This window comes from Engystomops pustulosus, chromosome 10 (genome assembly GCF_040894005.1).
Source record: "Engystomops pustulosus chromosome 10, aEngPut4.maternal, whole genome shotgun sequence".
NCBI lineage: Eukaryota > Metazoa > Chordata > Amphibia > Anura > Leptodactylidae > Engystomops > Engystomops pustulosus.
Window position 1 is genome coordinate 84602542 of NC_092420.1, and position 25244 is coordinate 84627785.

At 46.3% G+C, this 25244-nt stretch overlaps 1 protein-coding gene across 2 annotated transcripts in view; it reads right to left on the reverse strand.

Moving 5' to 3' along the window:
• Positions 1–12871: 12871 nt before the first annotated feature.
• The window catches only part of LOC140103530 (guanylate-binding protein 1-like), a 39876-nt gene continuing 27503 nt past the window's right edge, over positions 12872–25244 (reverse strand). The window contains exons 8-12 of one of the 2 annotated variants that reach the window (XM_072126626.1): positions 22464–22735; positions 20382–20582; positions 19806–19887; positions 15745–15788; positions 12872–13465 (exon numbers count right to left, since the gene is read on the reverse strand). In XM_072126626.1, coding sequence (XP_071982727.1) covers positions 12950–13465; positions 15745–15788; positions 19806–19887; positions 20382–20582; positions 22464–22735 — 1115 coding nt within the window. In that variant the 3' untranslated portion in view covers positions 12872–12949. Of the gene's footprint in view, positions 13466–15744; positions 15792–19805; positions 19888–20381; positions 20583–22463; positions 22736–25244 lie in introns of both variants that reach the window. The other variant, XM_072126625.1, reaches the window with a different exon arrangement.

A 25244-nucleotide genomic window follows, 5' to 3' on the forward strand; every position in this document is an offset into this window, starting at 1 on the left:
AGGATGAGGGGGTGACACAAGAGCTTACAGTCTATGAGGATGAGGGGGTGACAACAGAGCTTACAGTCTATGAGGATGAGGGGGTGACACAAGAGCTTACAGTCTATGAGGATGAGGGGGTGACAACAGAGCTTACAGTCTATGAGGATGGGGTGACACAAGAGCTTACAGTCTATGAGGATGAGGGGGTGACAACAGAGCTTACAGTCTATGAGGATGAGGGGGTGACAACAGAGCTTACAGTCTATGAGGATGAGGGGGTGACACAAGAGCTTACAGTCTATGAGGATGAGGGGGTGACACAAGAGCTTACAGTCTATGAGGATGAGGGGGTGACACAAGAGCTTACAGTCTATGAGGATGAGGGGGTGACAACAGAGCTTACAGTCTATGAGGATGAGGGGGTGACACAAGAGCTTACAGTCTATGAGGATGAGGGGGTGACACAAGAGCTTACAGTCTATGAGGATGAGGGGGTGACAACAGAGCTTACAGTCTATGAGGATGAGGGGGTGACAACAGAGCTTACAGTCTATGAGGATGAGGGGGTGACACAAGAGCTTACAGTCTATGAGGATGAGGGGGTGACACAAGAGCTTACAGTCTATGAGGATGAGGGGGTGACACAAGAGCTTACAGTCTATGAGGATGAGGGGGTGACACAAGAGCTTACAGTCTATGAGGATGAGGAGGTGACACAAGAGCTTACAGTCTATGAGGATGAGGGGGTGACACAAGAGCTTACACTCTATGAGGATGAGGGGGTGACACAAGAGCTTACAGTCTATGAGGATGAGGGGGTGACACAAGAGCTTACAGTCTATGAGGATGAGGAGATGACACGAGAGCTTACAGTCTATGAGGATGAGGGGGTGACAACAGAGCTTACATTCTATGAGGATGAGGGGGTGACACAAGAGCTTACAGTCTATGAGGATGAGGGGGTGACACAAGAGCTTACAGTCTATGAGGATGAGGGGGTGACACAAGAGCTTACAGTCTATGAGGATGAGGGGGTGACACAATAGATTACAGTCTATGAGGATAAGGGGGTGACACAAGAGCTTACAGTCTATGAGGATGAGGGGGTGACACAAGAGCTTACAGTCCATGAGGATGAGGGGGTGACACAAGAGCTTACAGTCTATAAGGATGAGGGGGGATACAAGAGTTTACAGTCTATGAGGATGAGGGGTGGCACAAGAGCTTACAGTCTATGAGGATGAGGGGTGGCACAAGAGCTTACAGTCTATGAGGATGAGGGGTGACACAAGAGCTTACAGTCTATGAGGATGAGGGGGAGACACAAAAGCTAACAGTCTATGAGGATGAGGGGGTGACACAAGAGCTTACAGTCTATGAGGATGAGGGGGTGACACAAGAGCTTACAGTCTATGAGGAGAGGGGGTGACACAAGAGCTTACAATCTATGAGGTTGAAGGGGTGACACCAGAGCTCACAGTCTGTGAGGATGGGGGGGGGGGGTGACAACAGAGCTTACAGTCTATGAGGATGAGGGGGTGACACAAGAGCTTACAGTCTATGAGGATGAGGGGGTGACACAAGAGCTTACAGTCTATGAGGATGAGGGGGTGACACAAGAGCTTACAGTCTATGAGGATGAGGGGGTGACAACAGAGCTTACAGTCTATGAGGATGAGGGGGTGACACAAGAGCTTACAGTCTATGAGGATGAGGGGGTGACAACAGAGCTTACAGTCTATGAGGATGAGGGGGTGACAACAGAGCTTACAGTCTATGAGGATGAGGGGGTGACACAAGAGCTTACAGTCTATGAGGATGAGGGGGTGACACAAGAGCTTACAGTCTATGAGGATGAGGGGGTGACACAAGAGCTTACAGTCTATGAGGATGAGGGGGTGACACAAGAGCTTACAGTCTATGAGGATGAGGAGGTGACACAAGAGCTTACAGTCTATGAGGATGAGGGGGTGACACAAGAGCTTACACTCTATGAGGATGAGGGGGTGACACAAGAGCTTACAGTCTATGAGGATGAGGGGGTGACACAAGAGCTTACAGTCTATGAGGATGAGGAGATGACACGAGAGCTTACAGTCTATGAGGATGAGGGGGTGACAACAGAGCTTACATTCTATGAGGATGAGGGGGTGACACAAGAGCTTACAGTCTATGAGGATGAGGGGGTGACACAAGAGCTTACAGTCTATGAGGATGAGGGGGTGACACAATAGATTACAGTCTATGAGGATGAGGGGGTGACACAAGAGCTTACAGTCTATGAGGATGAGGGGGTGACACAAGAGCTTACAGTCCATGAGGATGAGGGGGTGACACAAGAGCTTACAGTCTATAAGGATGAGGGGGGATACAAGAGTTTACAGTCTATGAGGATGAGGGGTGGCACAAGAGCTTACAGTCTATGAGGATGAGGGGTGGCACAAGAGCTTACAGTCTATGAGGATGAGGGGTGACACAAGAGCTTACAGTCTATGAGGATGAGGGGGAGACACAAAAGCTAACAGTCTATGAGGATGAGGGGGTGACACAAGAGCTTACAGTCTATGAGGATGAGGGGGTGACACAAGAGCTTACAGTCTATGAGGAGAGGGGGTGACACAAGAGCTTACAATCTATGAGGTTGAAGGGGTGACACCAGAGCTCACAGTCTGTGAGGATGGGGGGGGGGGGGTGACAACAGAGCTTACAGTCTATGAGGATGAGGGGGTGACACAAGAGCTTACAGTCTATGAGGATGAGGGGGTGACACAAGAGCTTACAGTCTATGAGGATGAGGGGGTGACAACAGAGCTTACAGTCTATGAGGATGAGGGGGTGACACAAGAGCTCACAGTCTATGAGGATGAGGGGGTGACACAAGAGCTTACACTCTATGAGGATGAGGAGGTGACACAAGAGCTTACAGTCTATGAGGATCAGGGGGTGACACAAGAGCTTACACTCTATGAGGATGAGGGGGTGACACAAGAGCTTACAGTCTATGAGGATGAGGGGGTGACACAAGAGCTTACAGTCTATGAGGATGAGGAGATGACACGAGAGCTTACAGTCTATGAGGATGAGGGGGTGACAACAGAGCTTACATTCTATGAGGATGAGGGGGTGACACAAGAGCTTACAGTCTATGAGGATGAGGGGGTGACACAAGAGCTTACAGTCTATGAGGATGAGGGGGTGACACAATAGATTACAGTCTATGAGGATGAGGGGGTGACACAAGAGCTTACAGTCTATGAGGATGAGGGGGTGACACAAGAGCTTACAGTCCATGAGGATGAGGGGGTGACACAAGAGCTTACAGTCTATAAGGATGAGGGGGGACACAAGAGTTTACAGTCTATGAGGATGAGGGGTGGCACAAGAGCTTACAGTCTATGAGGATGAGGGGTGACACAAGAGCTTACAGTCTATGAGGATGAGGGGGAGACACAAAAGCTAACAGTCTATGAGGATGAGGGGGTGACACAAGAGCTTACAGTCTATGAGGATGAGGGGGTGACACAAGAGCTTACGGTCTATGAGGAGAGGGGGTGACACAAGAGCTTACAATCTATGAGGTTGAAGGGGTGACACCAGAGCTTACAGTCTGTGAGGATGGGGGGGGGGGGGGGGTGACACAAGAGCTTAAAGTCTATGAGGATGAGGGGGTGACACAAGAGCTTACAGTCTATGAGGATCAGGGGGTGACACAAGAGCTTACAGTCTATGAGGATGAGGGGGTGACACAAGAGCTTACAGTCTATAAGGATGAGGGGGGACACAAGAGTTTACAGTCTATGAGGATGAGGGGGGACACAAGAGCTTACAGTCTATGAGGATGAGGGGGAGACACAAAAGCTAACAGTCTATGAGGATGAGGGGGTGACACAAGAGCTTACAGTCTATGAGGATGAGGGGGTGACACAAGAGCTTACAGTCTATGAGGAGAGGGGGTGACACAAGAGCTTACAATCTATGAGGTTGAAGGGGTGACACCAGAGCTTACAGTCTGTGAGGATGGGGGGGGGGGGGTGACACAAGAGCTTAAAGTCTATGAGGATGAGGGGGTGACACAAGAGCTTACAGTCTATGAGGATGAGGGGGTGACACAAGAGCTTACAGTCTATGAGGATGAGGGGGGACACAAGAGCTTACAGTCTATGAGGATGAGGGGGAGACACAAAAGCTAACAGTCTATGAGGATGAGGGGGTGACACAAGAGCTTACAGTCTATGAGGATGAGGGGGAGACACAAAAGCTAACAGTCTATGAGGATGAGGGGGTGACACAAGAGCTTACAGTCTATGAGGATGAGGGGGTGACACAAGAGCTTACAATCTATGAGGTTGAAGGGGTGACACCAGAGCTTACAGTCTGTGAGGATGGGGGGGGGGGGGTGACACAAGAGCTTAAAGTCTATGAGGATGAGGGGGTGACACAAGAGCTTACAATCTATGAGGTTGAAGGGGTGACACCAGAGCTTACAGTCTGTGAGGATGGGGGGGGGGGTGACACAAGAGCTTACAGTCTATGAGGATGAGGGGGTGACACAAGAGCTTACAGTCTATGAGGATCAGGGGGTGACACAAGAGCTTACAGTCTATGAGGATGAGGGGGTGACACAAGAGCTTACAGTCTATAAGGATGAGGGGGGACACAAGAGTTTACAGTCTATGAGGATGAGGGGGGACACAAGAGCTTACAGTCTATGAGGATGAGGGGGGACACAAGAGCTTACAGTCTATGAGGATGAGGGGGAGACACAAAAGCTAACAGTCTATGAGGATGAGGGCGTGACACAAGAGCTTACAGTCTATGAGGATGAGGGGGTGACACAAGAGCTTACAGTCTATGAGGAGAGGGGGTGACACAAGAGCTTACAATCTATGAGTATGAGGGGGTGACACCAGAGCTTACAGTCTATGAGGATGGGGGGGGGGGGGAACACAAGAGCTTAAAGTCTATGAGGATGAGGGGGTGACGCAAGAGTTTACAGTCTATGAGGATGAGGGGGTGACACAAGAGCTTACAGTCTATGAGGATGAGGGGGTGACACAAGAGCTTACAGTCTATGAGGATGAGGGGGTGACACAAGAGCTTACAGTCTATGAGGATGAGGGGGTGACACAAGAGCTTACAGTCTATGAGGATGAGGGGGTGACACAAGAGCTTACAGTCTATGAGGATGAGGGGGTGACACAAGAGCTTACAGTCTATGAGGATGAGGAGGTGACACAGGAGCTTACAGTCTATGAGGATGAGGGGTGACACAAGAGCTATAAGAGCTTGTATAACGGTCCAGCCATACTTTATAAGGGAACAGTGTAAAATTATTTCATAAATAAAAATTCTGCTGCTAGAACCAGCCATCACCCACCATCTTATATACCTATTCAAGGTGAAAGAGACTGCAGAGAATCCTGATAACAGATGGAAGGAGGACACAGGACGGGTTAGTAAAGAGGGAGCTGACATTTCATGCATTCAGCGAGTGTGATAGGCTGCCTAAAAAGATGGGTTTTGAGAGCTTGTTTAAAACTTTGCAGATTAGTCTGATAATCCGGGGAAGGGCATTCCAGAGAATTGGTGCAACTCAGGCGAAGTCCTGTAGACGTGAGTGAGAGGTTTGAATTAAGGTAGAGAGGTGCAGCATCATGCAGAGCTTTGTGGATGAGGGTTATTATTTTAAATTTAATGCGGAAGGAGAAGGGTAACCAGTGCAGTGACTGGCACAGACTGGAGGCATCCGTGTAGCATTTGGTCTGACTAACGAGCCTGGCTGCCGCATTAAGAATAGATTGTAGAGAAGAGTTTAGTGAGTGTTAGACCGATTAATAAAGAGTTACAGGAGTCTAGTTGAGAGTGAATCAGAGCGATAATTAGCATTATAGAGGTTAGTAGATGAGGAGTTCAGTCTTAGAAAGATTCAAAGGACATGATGTTAGAGAAAGCAGAGAGACAGTCACTAGTGTCCTAGAGTGAGGCAGGGGTGATGTTACGTGCAGAAGTATATAGTTGGCTTTCAGCATAAAGACGATAATGGAAACCAAATCTGCTGATGGTTTGTCTGATGGGGGCAGTGTAGAGGGAAAAGAGGAGACATGGGGGCAAATTTACTTACCTGGTCCTGTCACGATCCCCGATTCGGACGGTCCGACGAAGATAAAGTCCGGCGCGATTCATGAAGCTTGTGCATCTGTCGCTTCCCCGCCGAGGTCCGCCGGAGTTCACCTTCTTCTTCCCGGTGCTTGTGAGTGCGTGTCTTGCGACACAATTCTAAATGTTAAATCCTGCGCATAGTCCGAATCCGTCGAGTTGTCCGATGGTCCGCCCCGCGATTTCTGTCGCGTGCAAGCAGGTGGCGATGCGCCAAAATCCGATCGCGTGCAACACAATCCCTGGTGCGATGCAGCGCAAAACGTAAATCATCGGGAAACGATGCAGCGCAACACCCTTGGCCAAGGCTTAGGCAGGGTGGTAGTTGCGAATAGCGCCCTCTCCTTGTCAGGAGCTGTCAGGGAGACTGATCACCTCTCTAGGAGGTCTCTCAGTACTGGAGAACTTTGTAATTGCAGCTTGAAGCCACTGCCTGGTAAGGCAAAAGTTAACAATGCCATATGTTATTGTCCTTTGAGGTTTCTTGTGATATTGTAAGACAAGCTGGAAGCTGATTGGAGAGTGACGATACCTGACCAAGGGAGTATATAAACCTCTGGTGGGCAGGAGCACAGGAGGAGAGTTAGAGACTCCATCATAGAGCACGTCAGCTCCAGTTAGCAGAAGAGAGACCAGCACAATTCAGTGCTGCCCCAGCCAGTGTCCTAATACCAGGAACCACAGGTGCCTCAGGCCATGCCTAGCACCCAGGGACAGACAGAACCGTGAGTTGATTTGCACAATGACGTTCGGGAGCGGGACCACCAGCCTCCAAGGTGTCGGTGGATCCATAGAGCCCATCATCACGGACGAATCGAAAAATAAATAAATAGGCGCTTGGCCTAGTGCCCTGTCAGCCTCCAACTTTTCCGGGGCCGGGTCATCACCCCATTGGAACGAAGTCGCTGGAGGCTCACCCCTCACTGGAACCTCGGGTTCTCCTCCCTTCTCAGCCGCTTCGATGGCCACCACACTCGCCATCGGAGAGGCCACCAGGGCATTTCCTTGGACCAGGATGAGTCCATGGATGACAATGGCGCCTGTGCTATCACCGCTTGATACACCGCAGGCTGGAGAGTAGCTGGAAGCTGCAGCCAGGAATCCTCCTCGTAGGCCTCCTCCTGTCTGCCCTGATCAGAGGCAGCATCTCTGAGATGCCGGCGGAGAGTCTCACCTCTGCCCACAGGTGGGCAGGCAGGTGCTGGAACAGGAGTGGGAACATCCGGGGTATTGGCAGCAGCAGCGGCTGCGGTCATGACCTCTTCAGCCGCAGGAGCCAGGAGCAGGAGATCTGGCTGGGACGCGCTACTTAAAAATAATAAACGTGTACTTACCTCCTCCAGCAACGCTGATGTCCCGCGCCGCGGTCTGTCTGATCCATGCCTCTGTTTGTTTACAGGGGCACAGAAGCCTCGTATAGGGAGCTTCCGGACGGCTTCTCCCATCCGCCCCTATCGCTCAGCATTGTAAGGGCTGGGAGATGGTGTCGGAGCTGTAGGCCGGCGGGAAGCTCCCTGTGCGCCCTTGTAAACAAACTGGCGCACAGATCAGACGGACCGCAGCACGGGACATCAGCAGCACCAGAGGAGGTAAGTACACGTTTATTATTTTTAAATAGCCCACCCCAGCCTGGCCCTAAATTATTCCTAAACTCGGATAACCCCTTTAAACTGGATGGCAGCAGGGTTAGGCAGCACAGTATTTTAATAAAAGTACAGTCTATAGTGCCAGTATAAGGCACAGAACTTGCCACATCCCCTACCGGGGCCTAGCATTTTCTTGGGGCCTGGAGACAGCCGGGGGCCCAGAATACCGGAGTGGCTGTCCATGGGGACCGGAGGGCTGTCCTACAGCCTGGCACGTCTCCAGCAGGTGGTGTGTGCAAGAAACATGGAGGGAGAGGCTGATGTACTGGTTCTCCCTGGGGCAACTCCTGAGTGTTTGTAAGATATGTCCCTGAGTAATGGATGGGGAGCCCAAGGTGGTAGACAGCCGTATCCAGGAATCAGACGGAGGCAACATTGTGCAAATCAACTCACGATTCTTTATTGAACAACAGGTAGCAGGCAATGGGCCTAAACGGTCAACAGCAGATTCAGATTACTGAAGTGGTCATGGAGAGTGGTCCTCAGGAATAAAGCACCAGCCTGGTAGTAGATGCAGGCTGGGATGATTGAGATGGAGCTGTGTCCAAACTGTGTCTCCTGACTCCTGGGATTTGGTTCTGTGACAGTACTGAAGGTGTAATGAACACTGGGGGACATTTACTATGGTGTTTCCGCCAGTTTTGTGGCGCTCTCACCGCATCTTCTGCTTATCTACCTATTTATTAGCTGTCAGGGACAGAAAAAATGACTTTTTCCGCATGCTCCGTGTCAAGGAAAAATTATTCTTGAATGTGTAAGATTTGTTGAACTATTGGGCAATTACAAACTTGGTTGAAACATGTGGCATCCATTGAAGCGTCCAGGCCACATTTAAAACATCCTGGAGAGCCTTACAACCTGATAAACTCTGACCTGCAGAATGTTCTCTGGTGACCTCAAAAACCATTTGGTCACCTCTCCTCTGCACCTACCCCCACCCCTGCATCTAGGGATTTGGAAACAAAGAACTGCTTAATATTCCTGGACTCTCCCCCCTCATTAACACTTTGCCCAATCGTGAATGACCCTCTGGACTAATTAATGAATGGGAGGTTCTGAAATCTGAACCAAACTGTAAAGATATAAAACAATATGAAATACAGGAATTGGTGTTCACATTTTGGGGGCTGCTTGACAAGCTGAGTGTGTTCCTTATTTCTCCCACCTCCAGGGATCAGGATTTACTTTAAGTTTGTAAGTTTCTGTTATTTTTCTCCCTTTTTATTTTATAACTGTTTTGCCGTGTTGTGTGTCATTTTATTTTGTAATTCTTTTGTTTTTAATATCTTTTTATGCACTGATCAACTTTTTGTAATTAAAGCTTTTCACTTTAATTTTGGTCCCTGTATGCTCTGCGAACTCATAGCCTTGTGAAGTGTGGTTAGCTGTGTGACTGCTGGAGTGCTGAGTGTGCATGTCTAGTGGTGTGACAAAGTGACTGCTTGAGAGCAAGAATTGATGTAGAGTGGGATACTTATTGGTCCCAGTATAAATGCAATAAGTGGTGGCAGTGGGTCTGGTTCTGGTGCTGGAGCTGTATGAGGTGTGATTTAGGCTCAATTTGTGTCCTGAGTGAAAGGTGAGCGCAAGTTTGAGTAGGCTAAATTAACCCGTACAGTTGCACCCCACGTCACGTGACGAGGCGGCGACGTCCTCGCCGTGACACTCCGACTCTTCTCTGAAAAGGGGCGTGGCTTTGGCGGAGTGGAAACTCAGACACAATTAATATGTGTCACAACCATTTTTGGACGCTGTAAACTGGCGTAAAGTAGACCAAAAGAAATTTGGTCTAGCAGGGACACAAAACAGTGCTATTGCCTGTTCTCTGACTGTTGGACACATTTCTGGTTCTCGGGACAGATTTTGGTCCCAGGGACAGAAAATGGTCTCAGCCAAAGAAATTTATCTGCACAGCTACACAATATTAAATGTGTGTCTTCTTACCGAGAGCAGGTCGGTAACAAAGCCAATGCACACACCAACACTTTATGTAAATGTCCCCCACTGTCTCTCTCTGTTCACTCAGACCATGTGGTCTGGGCTGGACCTTGTGGTAAAGAGCATGTGCTCTCCAAGAGAGCTGGTAGTAAAGAGGCCTGTACTCCCCCTGGTCAGGTGGTAGCACCTCTCCAATCACACTCCAGTTTACCATACAGCCATATCATTGGATAACATTCTACACCCACTTAACTATTGCCTTTCCAGGCAGAGGCTACAGCTGCAGATTACCTGAGATCTCGCTGCAGTATCCCTTGGATGAGTTGATCAAGCTCACTAGATAGAACCTGACAGGTAGAGGGCCTTATTCGCAACGATCCCCTTGCCTATACGTTGGCAGGGGTGTTGCACATTCACACAGCGTTATGCCCGCTGGGAGGGCATGCCGTCGTGTGCTGGAGAGGAGGATGAAGTGACCCCTCCATAGAAAACAGCGGCTCATGGCCGCACACACGGGGAAAGATAGATCATGCTCTATCTTTTCCCAGTGTGCGGCGCGGATCGGTGCCACACATTTGTGGCACCGTACTGCGGCCCGGCCACCATTGCCGTCTATGGGGACCTATATGCGGCCGTAAATATATCCTTGACAAAACACATATGCAAATTACACTTACCTGAAATAGCTAAACATCCAGCAGGAGGTCTGGGACATGCATGAAAACCTTCAGGACATCTGGTGTGCAGCTCTTCTGGTTGCAAGCCTGCAGCCCATCCGCCTGCCACTCTGTACCGGCTACAATCAACTTCAAGGCACAGGCTAGGGAGAGGGAGCAGGACACATGGGAACAGCAGGGCTTCCATTAGAGGAAACTCAAAGAAGCAAAGATATGTTATCTTCTTTGCAGCTGGCCATCAGGACATCAGTGGAGTAAGTCCTGCGCGACGCTCCTGTCAGCAATAGTACTTGTGTTTGATTGCAGTAGTGCGGGGCGGATGCGCCTGGCGCTGGCTCCACTGACTCTCCCGCTGACCATCTGTTATGGAGATTTTTTTTTAATAAATAAAATATCCAGCTGCCCAGCCGCCCCCCTCAGCGGGCGCCCTAAGCACTGTGTTCCCTGTGCGCTAGCGGCGTATTCATAACGCTACGCTAGCGGAACTTGTGACCGCGGCCTAAGGGTGCAGCCACACGTTCAGTTTTTCAAATGCAGTTTTTGAAGCCAAAAGCAGGTGTGGATTATATTGGGTGATGACGTATCATTAAGAAGCGTTGATCCTTATCTATTTTCACTCCACTCCTGGTTTGGGCATCTGAAAAACTGAACGTGTGGACGCCCCCTCACACAGAAATAAAGTATTTTTTCAAACATGTCTCCCTGATATTTTTTTCTGAACATTCGCTTTGATGTTGAGATATGAGTTTTGGTAAATTTCTAATGCTCAAATAAAATTTAGTCAGTGGGGCTGAAAGGGTGTCCTCCGATTCAATACTTTATCCCTACCTTACAATTAAGTGTTATTGTTTCTATATTTTTATAGAAACAGGGTTTTTAATGGGTGTAATATTTATATCTTTGTCTTTCACTTATGCCCCATCCATGTCTGTTACAATGGGGGGGAATGTATCAGGGCAGTTGAACTGTAATCAGGGCAACCACTAGGAATTTTTGAGCCCCTGAGTGATGATAACATTTTTGCCCCTCCCCTCGCCCCCGTTTCTCATCTTATATCCGCTTTATATACGTTATGTAGCCCAGCACACACCCCAGTAGCTAGATGGACCCCCAGCACCTGGTCCCCCAGTATATATGCATGAGAGCTCTATGCACCCAGCTCACCCTCGTGCCGGCTTTGTTCAGGATACCAGTGGATGCCGGCGTCCCCTCCACTCTGTGACCCAGACGCCGTCGCCTAAGAAACAGTAGCAGCGCCTGGGCCACACAACAGGCACAGGCAGCGGTACAATCACTGACCATGTCCAGCAATTAGCTCTATGTTCGTCTTAAAGGAAACCTAACATTTGATTTGATGCATGATGAAGCAAACATACCTTGAGAATGCTGTAGCTACACTGATGCAGGATCATATCTTGGTTAATCCCTGTGCTGAGTGGTTCTGCTGATAAAACAGACATAACATTATGATAATGAAGCTCTGCCCCTTCTATGGCTGCTCCAGCGCTTGCTTCCACGCTTCTTGTAGCAGGAGAGATTTTCACTGCAGGATAGGATGATGCAATCACTCTTCTCCCTGCCAGACAAAATAATCAATTGCTGCACCATCCCCCAGCTGCTGTGTATGAGTGATCCAGCTCAGGTTGATTAGTGCTTGACTAGTCATGTCTTGACTAACTGCCTGTTGTAATTCCAAGCTCCCGTGTGTAATGTGTTGATCTTGGCAGCCATGCTGTCCCAGCTTTCCCAAGGTCCTGAATGTTATAATAGTTTTTTCAGCAAAACCACTCAGCACGGAGATTAACCAAGATATGATCATGCATTAGTGGAGCTACAGCATTCTCAAGGTAGGTTTGCTTCAAATCAAATGGTAGGTTTCCTTTAACTACACATAGCGCTGATTGATATTGAGGGCCAGGAGTCAAACGATGCATTGCAAGGCCCCATCTAGTGGCCATAACCAGGAATGCAGTTTGACAATTGCTCCCCATGATGGCGGCTCTGACTGTAATCATTGGAGTAAAAATAGTAAAAGAAAATAAGAAGTGAACATAATTCAGTTAAATATAAAGCATAAAGTAAGAGGCTTTGATAGTTAAATATGCATTTTATTTTATATGAAATATTGGAGAAGAAAGTGGATGCCCATAAATGAATAGATGTAACAATTTTTATTTTTATTACTTTACATAGATACACAAAGAAAGAATATAAAAACAATTAAAAAGCACTTAAGGTGCTGTACAAAGTACCCTTGTCCCCAGCGCATAGTAGTCTATAATACAAAGAGGGTATATACAGGCTATATATTAGTAAGACATGATAAGCTTAGTGGATAGTATACAACAAGATATAATCAATATAGCATCTGAAAAATATATAAAGATGAAACTGGTCTGTATATTACCTAGGTGAAGGACATCCAAGTGTGGCACTGGGGGCACTAATCCCCACGCGTTTCGCCAGGGGTCACCAGGCTTCCTCATTATAATATCAATCCTTCAATCAATCGACAGATCACAGTTATTTATTCAGTTTTTTTTTTTTAACTTATTTTTCCGACTTATGTTTTCGATTTTTTATGACAAGCACTGTCACAGCAATCCCTACCACCAACACTAACCCGATCCCTACTGTAGCCACTGTTAGAACAGAAGCTGAAGATGTAGCTGTAATTGCTGCACCTGCTGCACCTCCTCCACCTGCTGTAGTTGCTGCACCTCCTCCACCTGCTACAATTGCTGCACCTCCTCCACCTGTTGTAATTGCTGCTGCAGCACCTCCTCCGCCTGTTGTAATTGCTGCTGCAGCACCTCCTCCGCCTGTTGTAATTGCTACTGCAGCACCTCCTCCGCCTGTTGTAATTGCTGCTGCAGCACCTCCTCCACCTACTGCAAATGCAGCACCTCCTCCACCTGCTGCACCTCCTCCACCTGCTGCAATTGCTGCACCACCTCCAATTGCTGCACGCGCTTTTAAACATGATAATCCTCCAACAGCTGCTGCCCCTAGAAATCCAGCTACATATCCAGCCTTCTGTGAATTGTTGCTCCCTTTGGTTCGCTCCTGAGAAGATAAGAAGAAAGATGTGTTAGGATTCCTACTGGAGAGAATGTTATGATAGAATATCTCAATAACACCAGAATAATTATGCTGTAACTTAGGGGACATAGATGACATGAGGGAGGCTGAACATAGGTGCCCAACACTACACTGAAGGCCACCGCGTCAGTCCTGAGGTCATACAAGGAAACTAGGGGTGGCCTAGAAGATGGAGTCTTCTTAACTTCCCGTAGAGCACGGTCTTCCCCCAGGGAGGAAGTGATTTGCATCATACATGATTAAGGGTGTTCATTTAAATGACTATGGCGGATAATAGATGATTATATAGAGGACAATAGATAATAATAGATGACATTGGATGATTATAGATGATATTCTGTGACAACACTACTTTCCTAATGAAAGTAATAGTGTGCGTTATACTGTGACAACGCTACTTTTCTGATAACACTACTTTTTAGATGAACTGATTCTTGAGCGCTATTCTGTGACAACATCTGTATACACTCGGCGTATACTCGGGTAAAAATTTTTTTTAAAAAAACCCTCTGTATTCACCTTTCCGACGCCCCTCTTCACAGACCGGTGTGCACTAGCGGCGCACAGGCTGTTACTTCGGAAAGCGCTGTGGACGTATCAATGCCGGCGGGTGGAGATCAAGAAGAGAACCTATAGGGGAGGTCAGGGGGGCAGCGTAAATGTCAGTACAGAGTTTGTACAGGAGGCTGGCGTCGTCCAGCTATATACAAGGGGCTGGCTATATACATGGGGCTGGTTGGCTAAGACAATCCTTCTGGTGCAAACAGCTTGCACAGGTATTTAAGAGGTACTGTATGTGTCGCACGTGACCATTTTGCGGCGCAGCTGCACTATTCTTTATGCAACACAAATTAGAGGCTTTCCGGTGCTCGGTCAGACCATGTGCCAGATTTAACATGCAAAGTGGTGCACTTTGGTAGGGCAGTGCCGGGGTGAACTTCGCACTTTCTGTGAACTCCGCGGGACCGGGTAAGTAAATGTGAGCCACTGGTTTAGTTTTAATCCTACATCATGTCATTCCTGGGTTCCTGAAAATCATGCTTGAGGGTAAGGGAGCTGCCTGACAAGGTAGATAAAAGATGCATGGTTTTCCTTATTCGGCCATAGTCCCCTAGTGGAGCGTCAATGGCTAAATGTCGCCACACGCCTACAAGGTGGCCTGAATTGGCAAACTCTCCGTAAAGAGAACTCTTATTTCTCAACCTACCCAGACATACATATACTTAAACTGTTGGTAAGTGCGGTACACAGCCCATATTTTGGCTGTATTCAATGGTAAATCTGCCCCACTGAGTTCAGGTCAGCTGAGCTGTGTTAGGGCTTATAGATGTGGCCAATGCACATACTGGAATCCTTGCCTGAACATGGCGATTGTCATCACATAATGATGAAGACCTGGAGTCTCCAACACACCCAACACAACCCGCTGTGCATGTCCAGTGAATCATAAGGTGGAAGCAACTGAGAAAATGGGGCAGATTTACTTACTCGGTCCATTCGCGATCCAGTGGCGCGTTCTCTGCGGTGGATTCGGGTCTGGCCGGGATTCATTAAGGCAGTTCCTCCGACGTCCACCAGGAGCATCAGAACGCACTCAAGTACACCGGCCTATTCCTAGTGAAGGTAAGTGCAAGTCTTGGGACACTTTTCTTTTTTTAAAAGCGGCGGTTTTTCCGAATCCGTCGGGTTTTCGTTCGGCCACGCCCCCCAATTTCTGTCGCGTGCACGCCGGCACCGATGCCCAAAAATCCGATCGCGTGCGCCAAGGGCAATTCAGGGGAAATCGCCGCAAATCGGAAATATTCAGGTAACACGTCGGGAAAACGCGAATCGGGCCCTTAGTAAATGACCCCCAATGTCTAGGTTCCAAATGGAATTTAGCAGAAAGGAGAATGAAAATGTAGGTGCAGAAAATGCACAGAAAAGACGCAGGTTTCAGTATTTATGAGAACAGTAATAAATAAAATCTATGATGATGTATGATATTATAGAATAAGAATTAGACCCAAATACTAAAATGTTTGCTCACTTCAAATGGGAAAATTCTGTGGATATTTTGGGGGGCATTAAATCCACTGGAGTGTCTTCTACTTCCCAGGTGGACCTACCTGACCCTAATTGTAGAGACCTCCTATGTACTAATCTGGTCCTTATAATACATCCATAAAATTCTATTGTGTAATGTATGTGGTTGGTTTTAGGATTAGTTACTACTGGAGATGGGGGTGGATTACATGACTTACTTCTTCCTCCTTCCTTCTCTTTTCCTCCTCTTGTTTCAGTTTTTCTGCTTACATAAAAGAGAAGAAAAAAAACTGGTAAGAAGTTTCACGTATCTGTTAAGGCCAATCAGACCATATAGAACATTAGTGCTTATAAATATGCTATATGAATATGTATGTACAACAAACTACCTTGGATTTAACCAATTAATTTAAAAATTGTATTAATATCTACATGGGGCGCTGTATACCAATTGTTATGGAGTGTCTACACCAGAAACACTGATTCGATCATAAAACGCATATAGAATTTATTATAAATATATGGTGATGGTGGAAGGCATATGCATCAACACTTGCACATATCCAAGGCTAAAATTTAGCCAAAGGAATAGACAATAGGTACAAGCTATAAAGGTTTAGATAAAAAATAAGTTGTCATTTGTCCTATGAATTGGTCTGATGAAGGGAAGACTCCCGAAATGCGTCACCGCGTAAATTTGACTTTTTTATCTTTACTTTTATCTATGCTTTATAGCTTGTACCTATTGTCTATTCCTTTGGCTAAATTTTGACCTTGGATATGTCTAAATGTTGATGGATATGCTTTCTACCATCACCATATATTTATAATAAATTCTATATGCTTTTTATGACTGAGTCGTAGTGGTGTAGACACTCCATAACAATTGGTTTATAGCGCCCCATGTGAGCTTGTTTTTATTCTACTCCGCGTTCTTTTGTTCCTCCACATTACATCTGGAGCTTCCTGTTGGCGGTCCAATCGTCCCAGATTAGGCAGGACAGTCCTGTTTTTTTGGGCGTTACTACACCCCCTCCTCCCCCATATCCTGGGTGGTTGGGAGAATGTCCCGTGGCGCCGCCCGGCTCCTGGTCCCCGCCCTGACGCCGGTTCAAAACCACCTTCAAATTGGGATGGGCTCCCCAGAAAGGTATTTCAGATGGTTAGCGGTGTTGCTCCGTTGACCTGAGGCAGTGGTGGCGAACCTATGGCACAGGTGCCAGAGGTGGCACTCAGAGCCCTCTCTATGGGCACCCGCGCCATCACTCCACCAGACTTCGCCAGACAGGACTCAAGACCTATTGCAGTCCCAGGCAGCCAGGACCCTAGAAGGAAGCTACAATGATAACCAAATCTTTTTCTCCTTCTTTCTACTGTATTGGTGTCCTCAGGTGCCTATACAACTTAAACATATGACAGAGCAGGGAGTAATAAGCCACTGTTTAAATTGTCGCATCTGCACTCTACAAAAAGTATGTGGGTTTTGGATGTAGTTTGGGCACTCAGCGTTGAAAAGGTTTGCCATCACTGACCTGAGGTCTCAATTTGTGTATAAGGCATTCCTTGCCGTGCCAGACTAGATCATAGCTAATGAGGCAGACTTGGATCACCTCCACCCGTCTGGTCATGTAAGTGATACTGTTTGGCAGCTCTATGTACCCCTTTTTTCTTCTATAGAACTCCAAGTTAGTGTCTTTACCTTCCTAGGATAAAGATCACGGGCCTAGGGTATAAGGTAAGAAAGATGAACCTTATAAATCAGAGAAGGCCAAAAAAACTACTAAGACTGAGAAACCTGAAAAAGAGTAAATCCCCTTCTTGGAAGTGTAACATGCGCCTTCATCCTATGCCGGATTCCTAAAGGAAGCCTATCTGTAAACCGTGTATATATAATTACATGAGAGAAGAGAAAAAAATTATTTACGGACAAGCACAAATCGTTTATAAAGGAGATGGTGACATTATCTGTGGCCACTGCTATGCAAAAGGAACCTTCCTCAAAGAAGCCGAGGCTAGATATTAATTCCTCGATCAGGGCTCAGAGGTACCCTCATGTTCCATTGCTGATACTGATGATCAAGACCGTTCCCTGGACTCAGGACAGATTTCTGATTCCTGACACCTCTTCCAAAAGAGGGACCTCGTCATTGAGGAAATCGTTTCCCCTAAGTCAAGACAGGATGAACTTTTCGGCGGCCTTAAAGCTAAATGCCAACAAGTTTTCCCTGTGAATGATCCCCTTAAAAAGAACTCATCTTGGAGGAAAAAAAAACATCTGTTTTTTTATGAAGAGGTCTAAAATTTGGGGCTCCTGCCCTAAAGTGGATGTCTAGGTGACCAAGGTAGTCAAGACCACCGACCTGCCTTTTATCCCACATTTGGAAGGCCTTCTCATTGTGGGGAAAGACAAACTCAGTCTAGTCTTCATTAATACCTCACCTTGAAAATGTCAGACCTGGGATGGTTGGTCAATATTCCAAAGTCAGACTTGTCACCCTGCACCCACAAAAAGTTTCTTGGAGTCTTACTAAACTCTACTCAAATGTCTTTTCTTCCAAAGGAAATAAAAGAGGACAGCATAAAGTGCTAAATACGATCCTGGCTATATCCATTTGGGGTGTGATGAAGGTCCTGATCTTCTTACAGCTTGTCTCCCATCAGTGGCTTGGAGCCACTCCTGAATCCTGCAAAGTTGGATACTGTGGGCTTGGAAAAAGCAGAATTTGACTCTGGACAAGAAAGTCACTCCTACCTCAGTAAAAAAGAGACCTTGGGTGGTGGCTCAGTTCAGTCAGCCTAAAAAAATGGTGTTTCCTGGCACAACCTGGGTTGTATCATGATACAGACCGATGCAACAGCTCTGGGTGGGGAGCGGTCTTCACCAGGGATGCTGGTAAAAAGATCAGTACAAACAACCGTCAAATTATCGGGAGCTAAGGACACTGTGGGAAGTTTAAGATCAAACACTCCTCATTTGGTGGGCCACCTTGTCCACATCCTAACATCCTAACTAAGAATGCAAGGGGAACCAGGCCTCCAGCCCTCTCTGCTCTGACTCACACCATCTCTTCTGGGCAGAGGAAAACACCCTCTCCATATCAGCTACTCAGCTAAAGGAGTATTTAAACAGGGAGGCAGACTTTCTCAGCAGAAAGAACATCCTGCCTAACGAGTGGTGCCTTAATCAGGAGATCTTCCTCCACGTGGCACACCCCAGATAGACCTTTTTGCCACAAGGAAAAATTCAGAATGTCAACTTTATTACTCTCTGGAGGCCAAAGAACCAAGAGAACCTCTGGACGCCTTCAGGCATGTCTGGAACAAACCATACACCTCATACACCTTCCCCTCTATTCCCTTTGTTGCAAGAAGAGTTGCAAGAAGAGTCGTCAAGAAAATTTTGCAAGATACAGCAAGTGCAATTCTAGTGCACCCAAAATAGCCAAAGAAGAACTGGTATCCGCTACGGACTTAGGTGTCTCTGTAACAACCAATAATACTCCTGGTGCAGCAGGACCTGCTCTTTCAAAGAGCCCATTCTTCATCCGGACCCAGGGAAATCACAGATGGCAGGGTGCATCCAGAGTCCGACTTCCTGAGGTCACAGGGTCTCTCCCTGGCAGTAATCAAAACACTTAAAGCAAGTAGAAAACCAGTTACTTTTGCCATATACCATAAAATTTGGGCTGGTGCCCAGAACAGAACAGCGTATTCCAGGTAAGGGTGACCCCAATGCTTTGTACAGTGGTAATATTACATCACTATCCCGAGAGGCCAGACCACTTGATACATGACAATATCTTACTGGCTTTAGAGGCAGCTGACTGACATTGCATGCTGTTATTTAATCTATGATCTACTAGTACACCCAGGTCCTTCTCATCGAGAGAGACTCTCCCAGATTTACTCCTAGATTTAGTGGAGAAGCAGAAATTCCTTGCATCTTATATCACTATGATGCTCCAATATGATCTATGTAGCAAATACATACTAATATAGTATATGCTGTATATAACAGAGCCATAGAGCAGAGACATAGTATATATACATATACACACACATAGATCTATAGAACAGACACATATAGTGGTGAGATGGATGCACATTTCTCAACAAAAACAAACCTCCTGTAACCTTTGTGGATACTTCTTGGATAGATCATTATACTACGTATATATAGAGAAAATAAAGTCAACGAAGAATTCACATCACCCAGTGCAACCAGAGAACCAGATCCGTTTAAAACCATGGCCATTTACCTTCTATTTTTTCTCCTTACCTTCAAGAACTTTTTCGATCTCCATTATGTTTGAAGCAATCATTAACTTGGATTTGTAAAACTTCTGAAAAACTTCTTCAGCCTAAATTTTTTTTAAGTGAGTTGGAATAAAAAAGAGCAAATGCCGTCACCATAGATTTACTATTAGCCCGCCGACTAAACAGGCAAACACTTAGAATATAAAAACCTCTCTAGGAATAAGAATGATTTCAAATACAACCTTATCGTACCCAGAAACTAACAGCCGGTCCTGGGACAGTCATTGAAGACCAGTCTGATTTAGCAATAGGACCAACCTGATATTAACTTTTTGGAAAGTCTGTCCCAAACTACATCCCCTTTATCAACAAACATTGACTTTCCATTCACTTTTTCCAGTATTATCTACTACAACTGGGCAACAACCCCAGCGCTCACCAATTCTCCTTGTGTAATGCTCCTAAAAGCAGTTCCCCTGAGCAACTACTGCTCTCCCTCCCAGCCTCACCCCCTTCAATGCCTTACCCCCTTCAATGCCTTACCCCCTTCAATGCCTTACTTTATAGATCTGTCCTGATAACAATGGACAACGCCCACCTTGTTGCCTTTTCTTGGCGCTTTCTTGTATTCTTCTTCTATGCGTTTCATTTCCTTCATAAACATCTGGTACCCGCCCAATCTTACATATGAGCCTCTCTCAAGGTCTTTGGAAAGCTCCTCGATCAAATTCTCACAACGATTACGAGACTCCATGTCGTTCCTCTCAGAGAATTTCCTTCTTTCCTTTTCAATGTTTTCCTATAGATAAATAAATATTAAATGGAGTTACCTTCACCTCTTATAAGCCTCGGGCATAAAAAGTCCCCCCCATAGTCAATCCTAACTAATCATTTAGGCTCCGACAGTTTTACAGAGAGGTTTGTACATAAATAATTGTGAAAACTGCTCACACATGTATTTATGAAGTGTTTGACATAATTCTTGTCTGTGTTAAACGGAGTGCACCAAAAAAAATTTAATAAAAAATAGTGCACTCAGTTTAAGCACGAGTGGTGGATGCAGGGAGTGCCAGATTATTGAAGTCTGTGCGCACCCTGCACATCATTGAGGCAAACTGCACCCAGAACCATTAATAAATGTGGCCCATTGTTTTTTAAGATTTGGTTTAAAGTTATTTTTTAAAAATATGCACCAATATGGCACAGCTCCATCTTGCCATCCTCATCAGGCAGCACCCCCACGTTTCCTCCTACTCCTTCGTTGAGTTGATGCCACTTCTCCTGGTCCAAATCTTTCACCTGCACAACTCCCACAGTGATCAAGGACATGTCTATTCGGCACTCTACAACCATTGCACACTCACTGGGATGGGCACCAGGTTCTCATTGCTTCTTGACATTTTAGGTCCGGTGATTTGTGAGGAAACTTTAGGATAGAAATTACTTTGGGCTTTTGTTAGATTTGGTTAAAGGAAATCAACCATTTCAAAAGGCAAGAAATCTTCTAAGGCTACTCACTAGTGCTCCTCTTCATTCCTATCCTGGCACTGTCCGCCGATAAGCTTGACATGCCGGGATCACTTAGAAAAGAAAGTTATAATTAGCAGCTCGGAACGCGAGGACCAGATGTCCAGTGTTCTGGGCTGCTAATTATGCACGCCCCCATACCTCCCATGCTGAATTCACACCTCTTGCATAATTAGCTGGACATCTGGTCCTTGTATTCCGACTGCGGGGTGACCCCCACATGTCTAGCTTAGTGGTGGACAGTGATGGGATCGGTATGAAGAGGAGCAGAGGAGAGTATCCTTAGATGGTTTCTTGTTGTTTTAAATGGTTGATTTCCTTTAAAATACCAAAATGTACAGAATTTTTAAAGAGAAGGCATCTGCGTAGAGTGCTGTATCTCCACCCAAATTGAGGCCACGGTGTAGCTACATATATGTGGCAAAAAGTGGCAAAAAAGCAACAAAACCAATGTGTACTAAGAACACAGCATCAGCCACAAGGACATATGATTATGTTAAATTGATATAATTAAAGGTGTGTAAGCAGGGACACACGGAAGTCTTTGTGAGAAGGTGGGGGAACAGGGTAAAAGCTGTGTGAGGAGAAGGGTGGTATGGGGGTGCTGTATATGAAGAAGGGGGCATGGAGGTGAATTTCAGGAGAGGAAAATGGGGCACTGGTTGTGAGAGAAGGATTGGGTATAAATACAGACCATGCGAAAATAGAGGGAATGGGGTTGCAGGTTGTACAAGAAAGACTGGACATGGGGGGTGGTTGAGACACTGAGTAAGAAAGAAGGAACATGGGGCACTTTAGGGCACCGTTTCCTCAATGTAAAATTTAGTTGATCCTTAATTCACTCTGCCCATGGTTAGATCACCATAAATCTAGCATCAGGTTCCCTTTAAGCTCTTCTCTAGCAATAGTGCTATTCTTAAGAATTAAATATATGGCTAATAAGTGGGGGTGCAATTTATTTTTCTGTGCCTAGGGTATCAAAATCTCTCATCACTGTCTGCAATTACCAGATCAGTCACCCAGCACAGATATCAGACTGAGATGTCAGAGTTATGACTGCAGTAACCCGGCTTTGACCCACGCCATCAGCTTCCATGTACATCATTTTTGCATAGAATTTTTTAGGCCGTCTCAATTAGTTATGATTTCTCACCGCCAATTGTCTTTGGAACTGATGGTCTTTGTCCTTGAAGGATATTTTTTTGAATATCTCCAGCGCCTCCTTCTCACACTTCTCACTTATCTCATCCAGTGTCTCGGTGGGAAACACGACATTTTCTTCCATCTTCTTTTGATAATGTTGTATCGCCTCATTCACAGCTCTAGTGTTTTCTGCCATCGATATACTGTTCACCACGTGCTCCACACAAATAGCATTAGAAGAGCAAATGGTCTCTGTGTACATGATGACCAGTTCGGCCAGAACTAGGAACAATGAACAGGTTATAAATATATCCACAATCTACATCCGGACTAGAGGCGTAGCTGCAGGTGTAGGGGGGGGGGGGCAGTGGCTTTGGTGCCCCGAACTTTGAGAGGCCCATTGAGGAGCTTTCAGCTCTTGAGGAGGGACATAGAGTTGTATGGAGGGACTGGCGCAGACCTGCCCTCCTGTATTAGTCCCGACACACATGTATTACTACTGACCTTCCAGGATCTGTGAGATGACGCCATCACAGCACTGTTGACGGGAGACTGAGCACATGTGTGTGGTAAGTGGTTTTATGTGTGTCTGCTGTGTATGTCTACTACTACACTTATCCTACACTACACTGTGGCACTACACTTATCCCTTATATATAATCCTGTAAAAAAAAAAATTATATATACTATATAGGCACAGAACTGTACTGCTCCCCCCATCCTGTGTATATACAGGCGCAGTACTGGACTACTTCCCCTATCCTGTACTGGCTAAGCACTGCACCAGTCCTATTCTGTGTACACATAAGAGCACAGCACTACTACTCCTAATAATATATATATATACACTCAAACACACACACACAAATATATGTTGCATACTGCTCCCCAAATGGTTCAAATAATCAACTTACCCTATATACTCAAGTATAAGCCAAGTTTTTCAACACAAAAATTGTGCTGATAAACCCTAACTCGCCTTTTACCCTACTATATTAACAAAATAAATAACACTGTACTTACCTTTCCGATGCCCACCGCAGGTCCTCTTCTTGCTTTGGGTCCTCCAGCTCCTCTTCGGGTTCCTATGCAGTTCCGGCGGTACACAAACAATGACTACGGGAAGAGGCTGACGTCATTGTGTGTGCCGACCGCAAGAGGAGTTGGAGAAACCCGAAGACTGAGCATCTGAAGCAAGAAGATGGACTGCGGGGGGGGGCGTCGGAAACACGAGTACAGTGTTAATTTTTTTTTTTATAGGCTTCCCATGCTCGGGGGGAGGGGCTGGCTCGCTATATATTGTGGGGCATAGGCGTGGGGGGGCTGGCTAGTTATATACTAGGGGATGAGGGGGCTGGTCAGCTTTATACTGGCTAGAGGCTGTGACCAATGCATTTTCAAGGCTCATTAGCCGAAACATAGTATTTGGATTAAATCACCATTTTTGATTATTTGAACTGTTTGGAGTGCTGCTTATTTTTTCTTTGAACATTTTTGAAGGTCCACAGCCTGGTCTATGATTGGCCCACAGCCGCCGTTCTATGGGCCTACATGCACACTCAAATGACATCCTAGATCTGAAATAATGAAATATTCTCACTGAATACTTTTGTCTGTAAAAAGTTGAATGTGCTGACAACAAAATAAATTTAAAAAATTATCAATGGAAATCAAATTTATTAACCAAATGGAGGTCTGGATTTGGAGTCACCCGCAAGTGGAAAAAACACACTACAGGCTGGTCCAACTTTGATGTAATGTCTGTAAAACAAGACAGGGCTCAATATTATTTGTGGCCAGGGTAGGACTGGTCGGCCCCCATTCCTCCGGTGGGCCCCAGTTGCCTCCGTTATGGCAGGGTCCACCATCCCCATCCGAGACCCCTGCCAGTGAGTGACAGCTCTGGTACTCAATGCGGCCGTAAGCGGCCACTCGAGTGCCATCTCTGATGTAGCGCCAATGACGCATGTTCATGCAACGGGGCCTTTTTTTCCCGGCACGTGTCGCATTGACACTTGATGTGCGGTAGCGTGAGTGCATCATCACGCTGACGCGCATCAGGGGTCACAGTGGGACCTGCAGTTCAGTTCCCAAAGGAGAAGACGTGTGACATGTGAGGTACTGAATCCCACTTCTGACTCTGATAACTGTAATTACTGACTAACTATCTAGACTATTCCTATAATGTCAGTGATTAGTCTTCTTATGTGGTGCAGAGAACATACGGAGAAGGTGAAGAATTATAGTATAGTAATCATAGGGATTCAGCTAAAACAGTGGGGTCGCCAGTGACAAAGCTCTCTCAGAGAGCTTCAGTTTAAGAAGTTTAAGATCCAAACTTTACATTTATTTAGCAAACATCCAGCAGCAAACAAAACATAAAACAAAATCCTATACCTGTCCGGCTATAACTATACAACTGGATACCTTAGGATCCTAGCACAGGCCTTGTACCTTGCACCAAATCAAAGTCACAGGGGCACATTTACTAAGAATGTGCTCTGCCCATGTAATACTCGTAATGCTGGGTGCCACGGATTCATTAGGAACATGCGCCTGATATCATGAATCTGTCACTTCCCTGCACTGCCCCGACAGAGTTTAACAATTTTAACATAGAGTGTGCAACAGACTTTGGATGATAAATGTGGCGCATGGTCCGACTGAGCACCATAACGTCCCCTCATTTGTGTTGCATGGTGGCTAGTGCAGCTGTGCCACAAGATGACCGTGTGCGACACATTTGTGGTGCAGACACTGCTGAAATACCTGTGCAAGCCTTTTACACCTA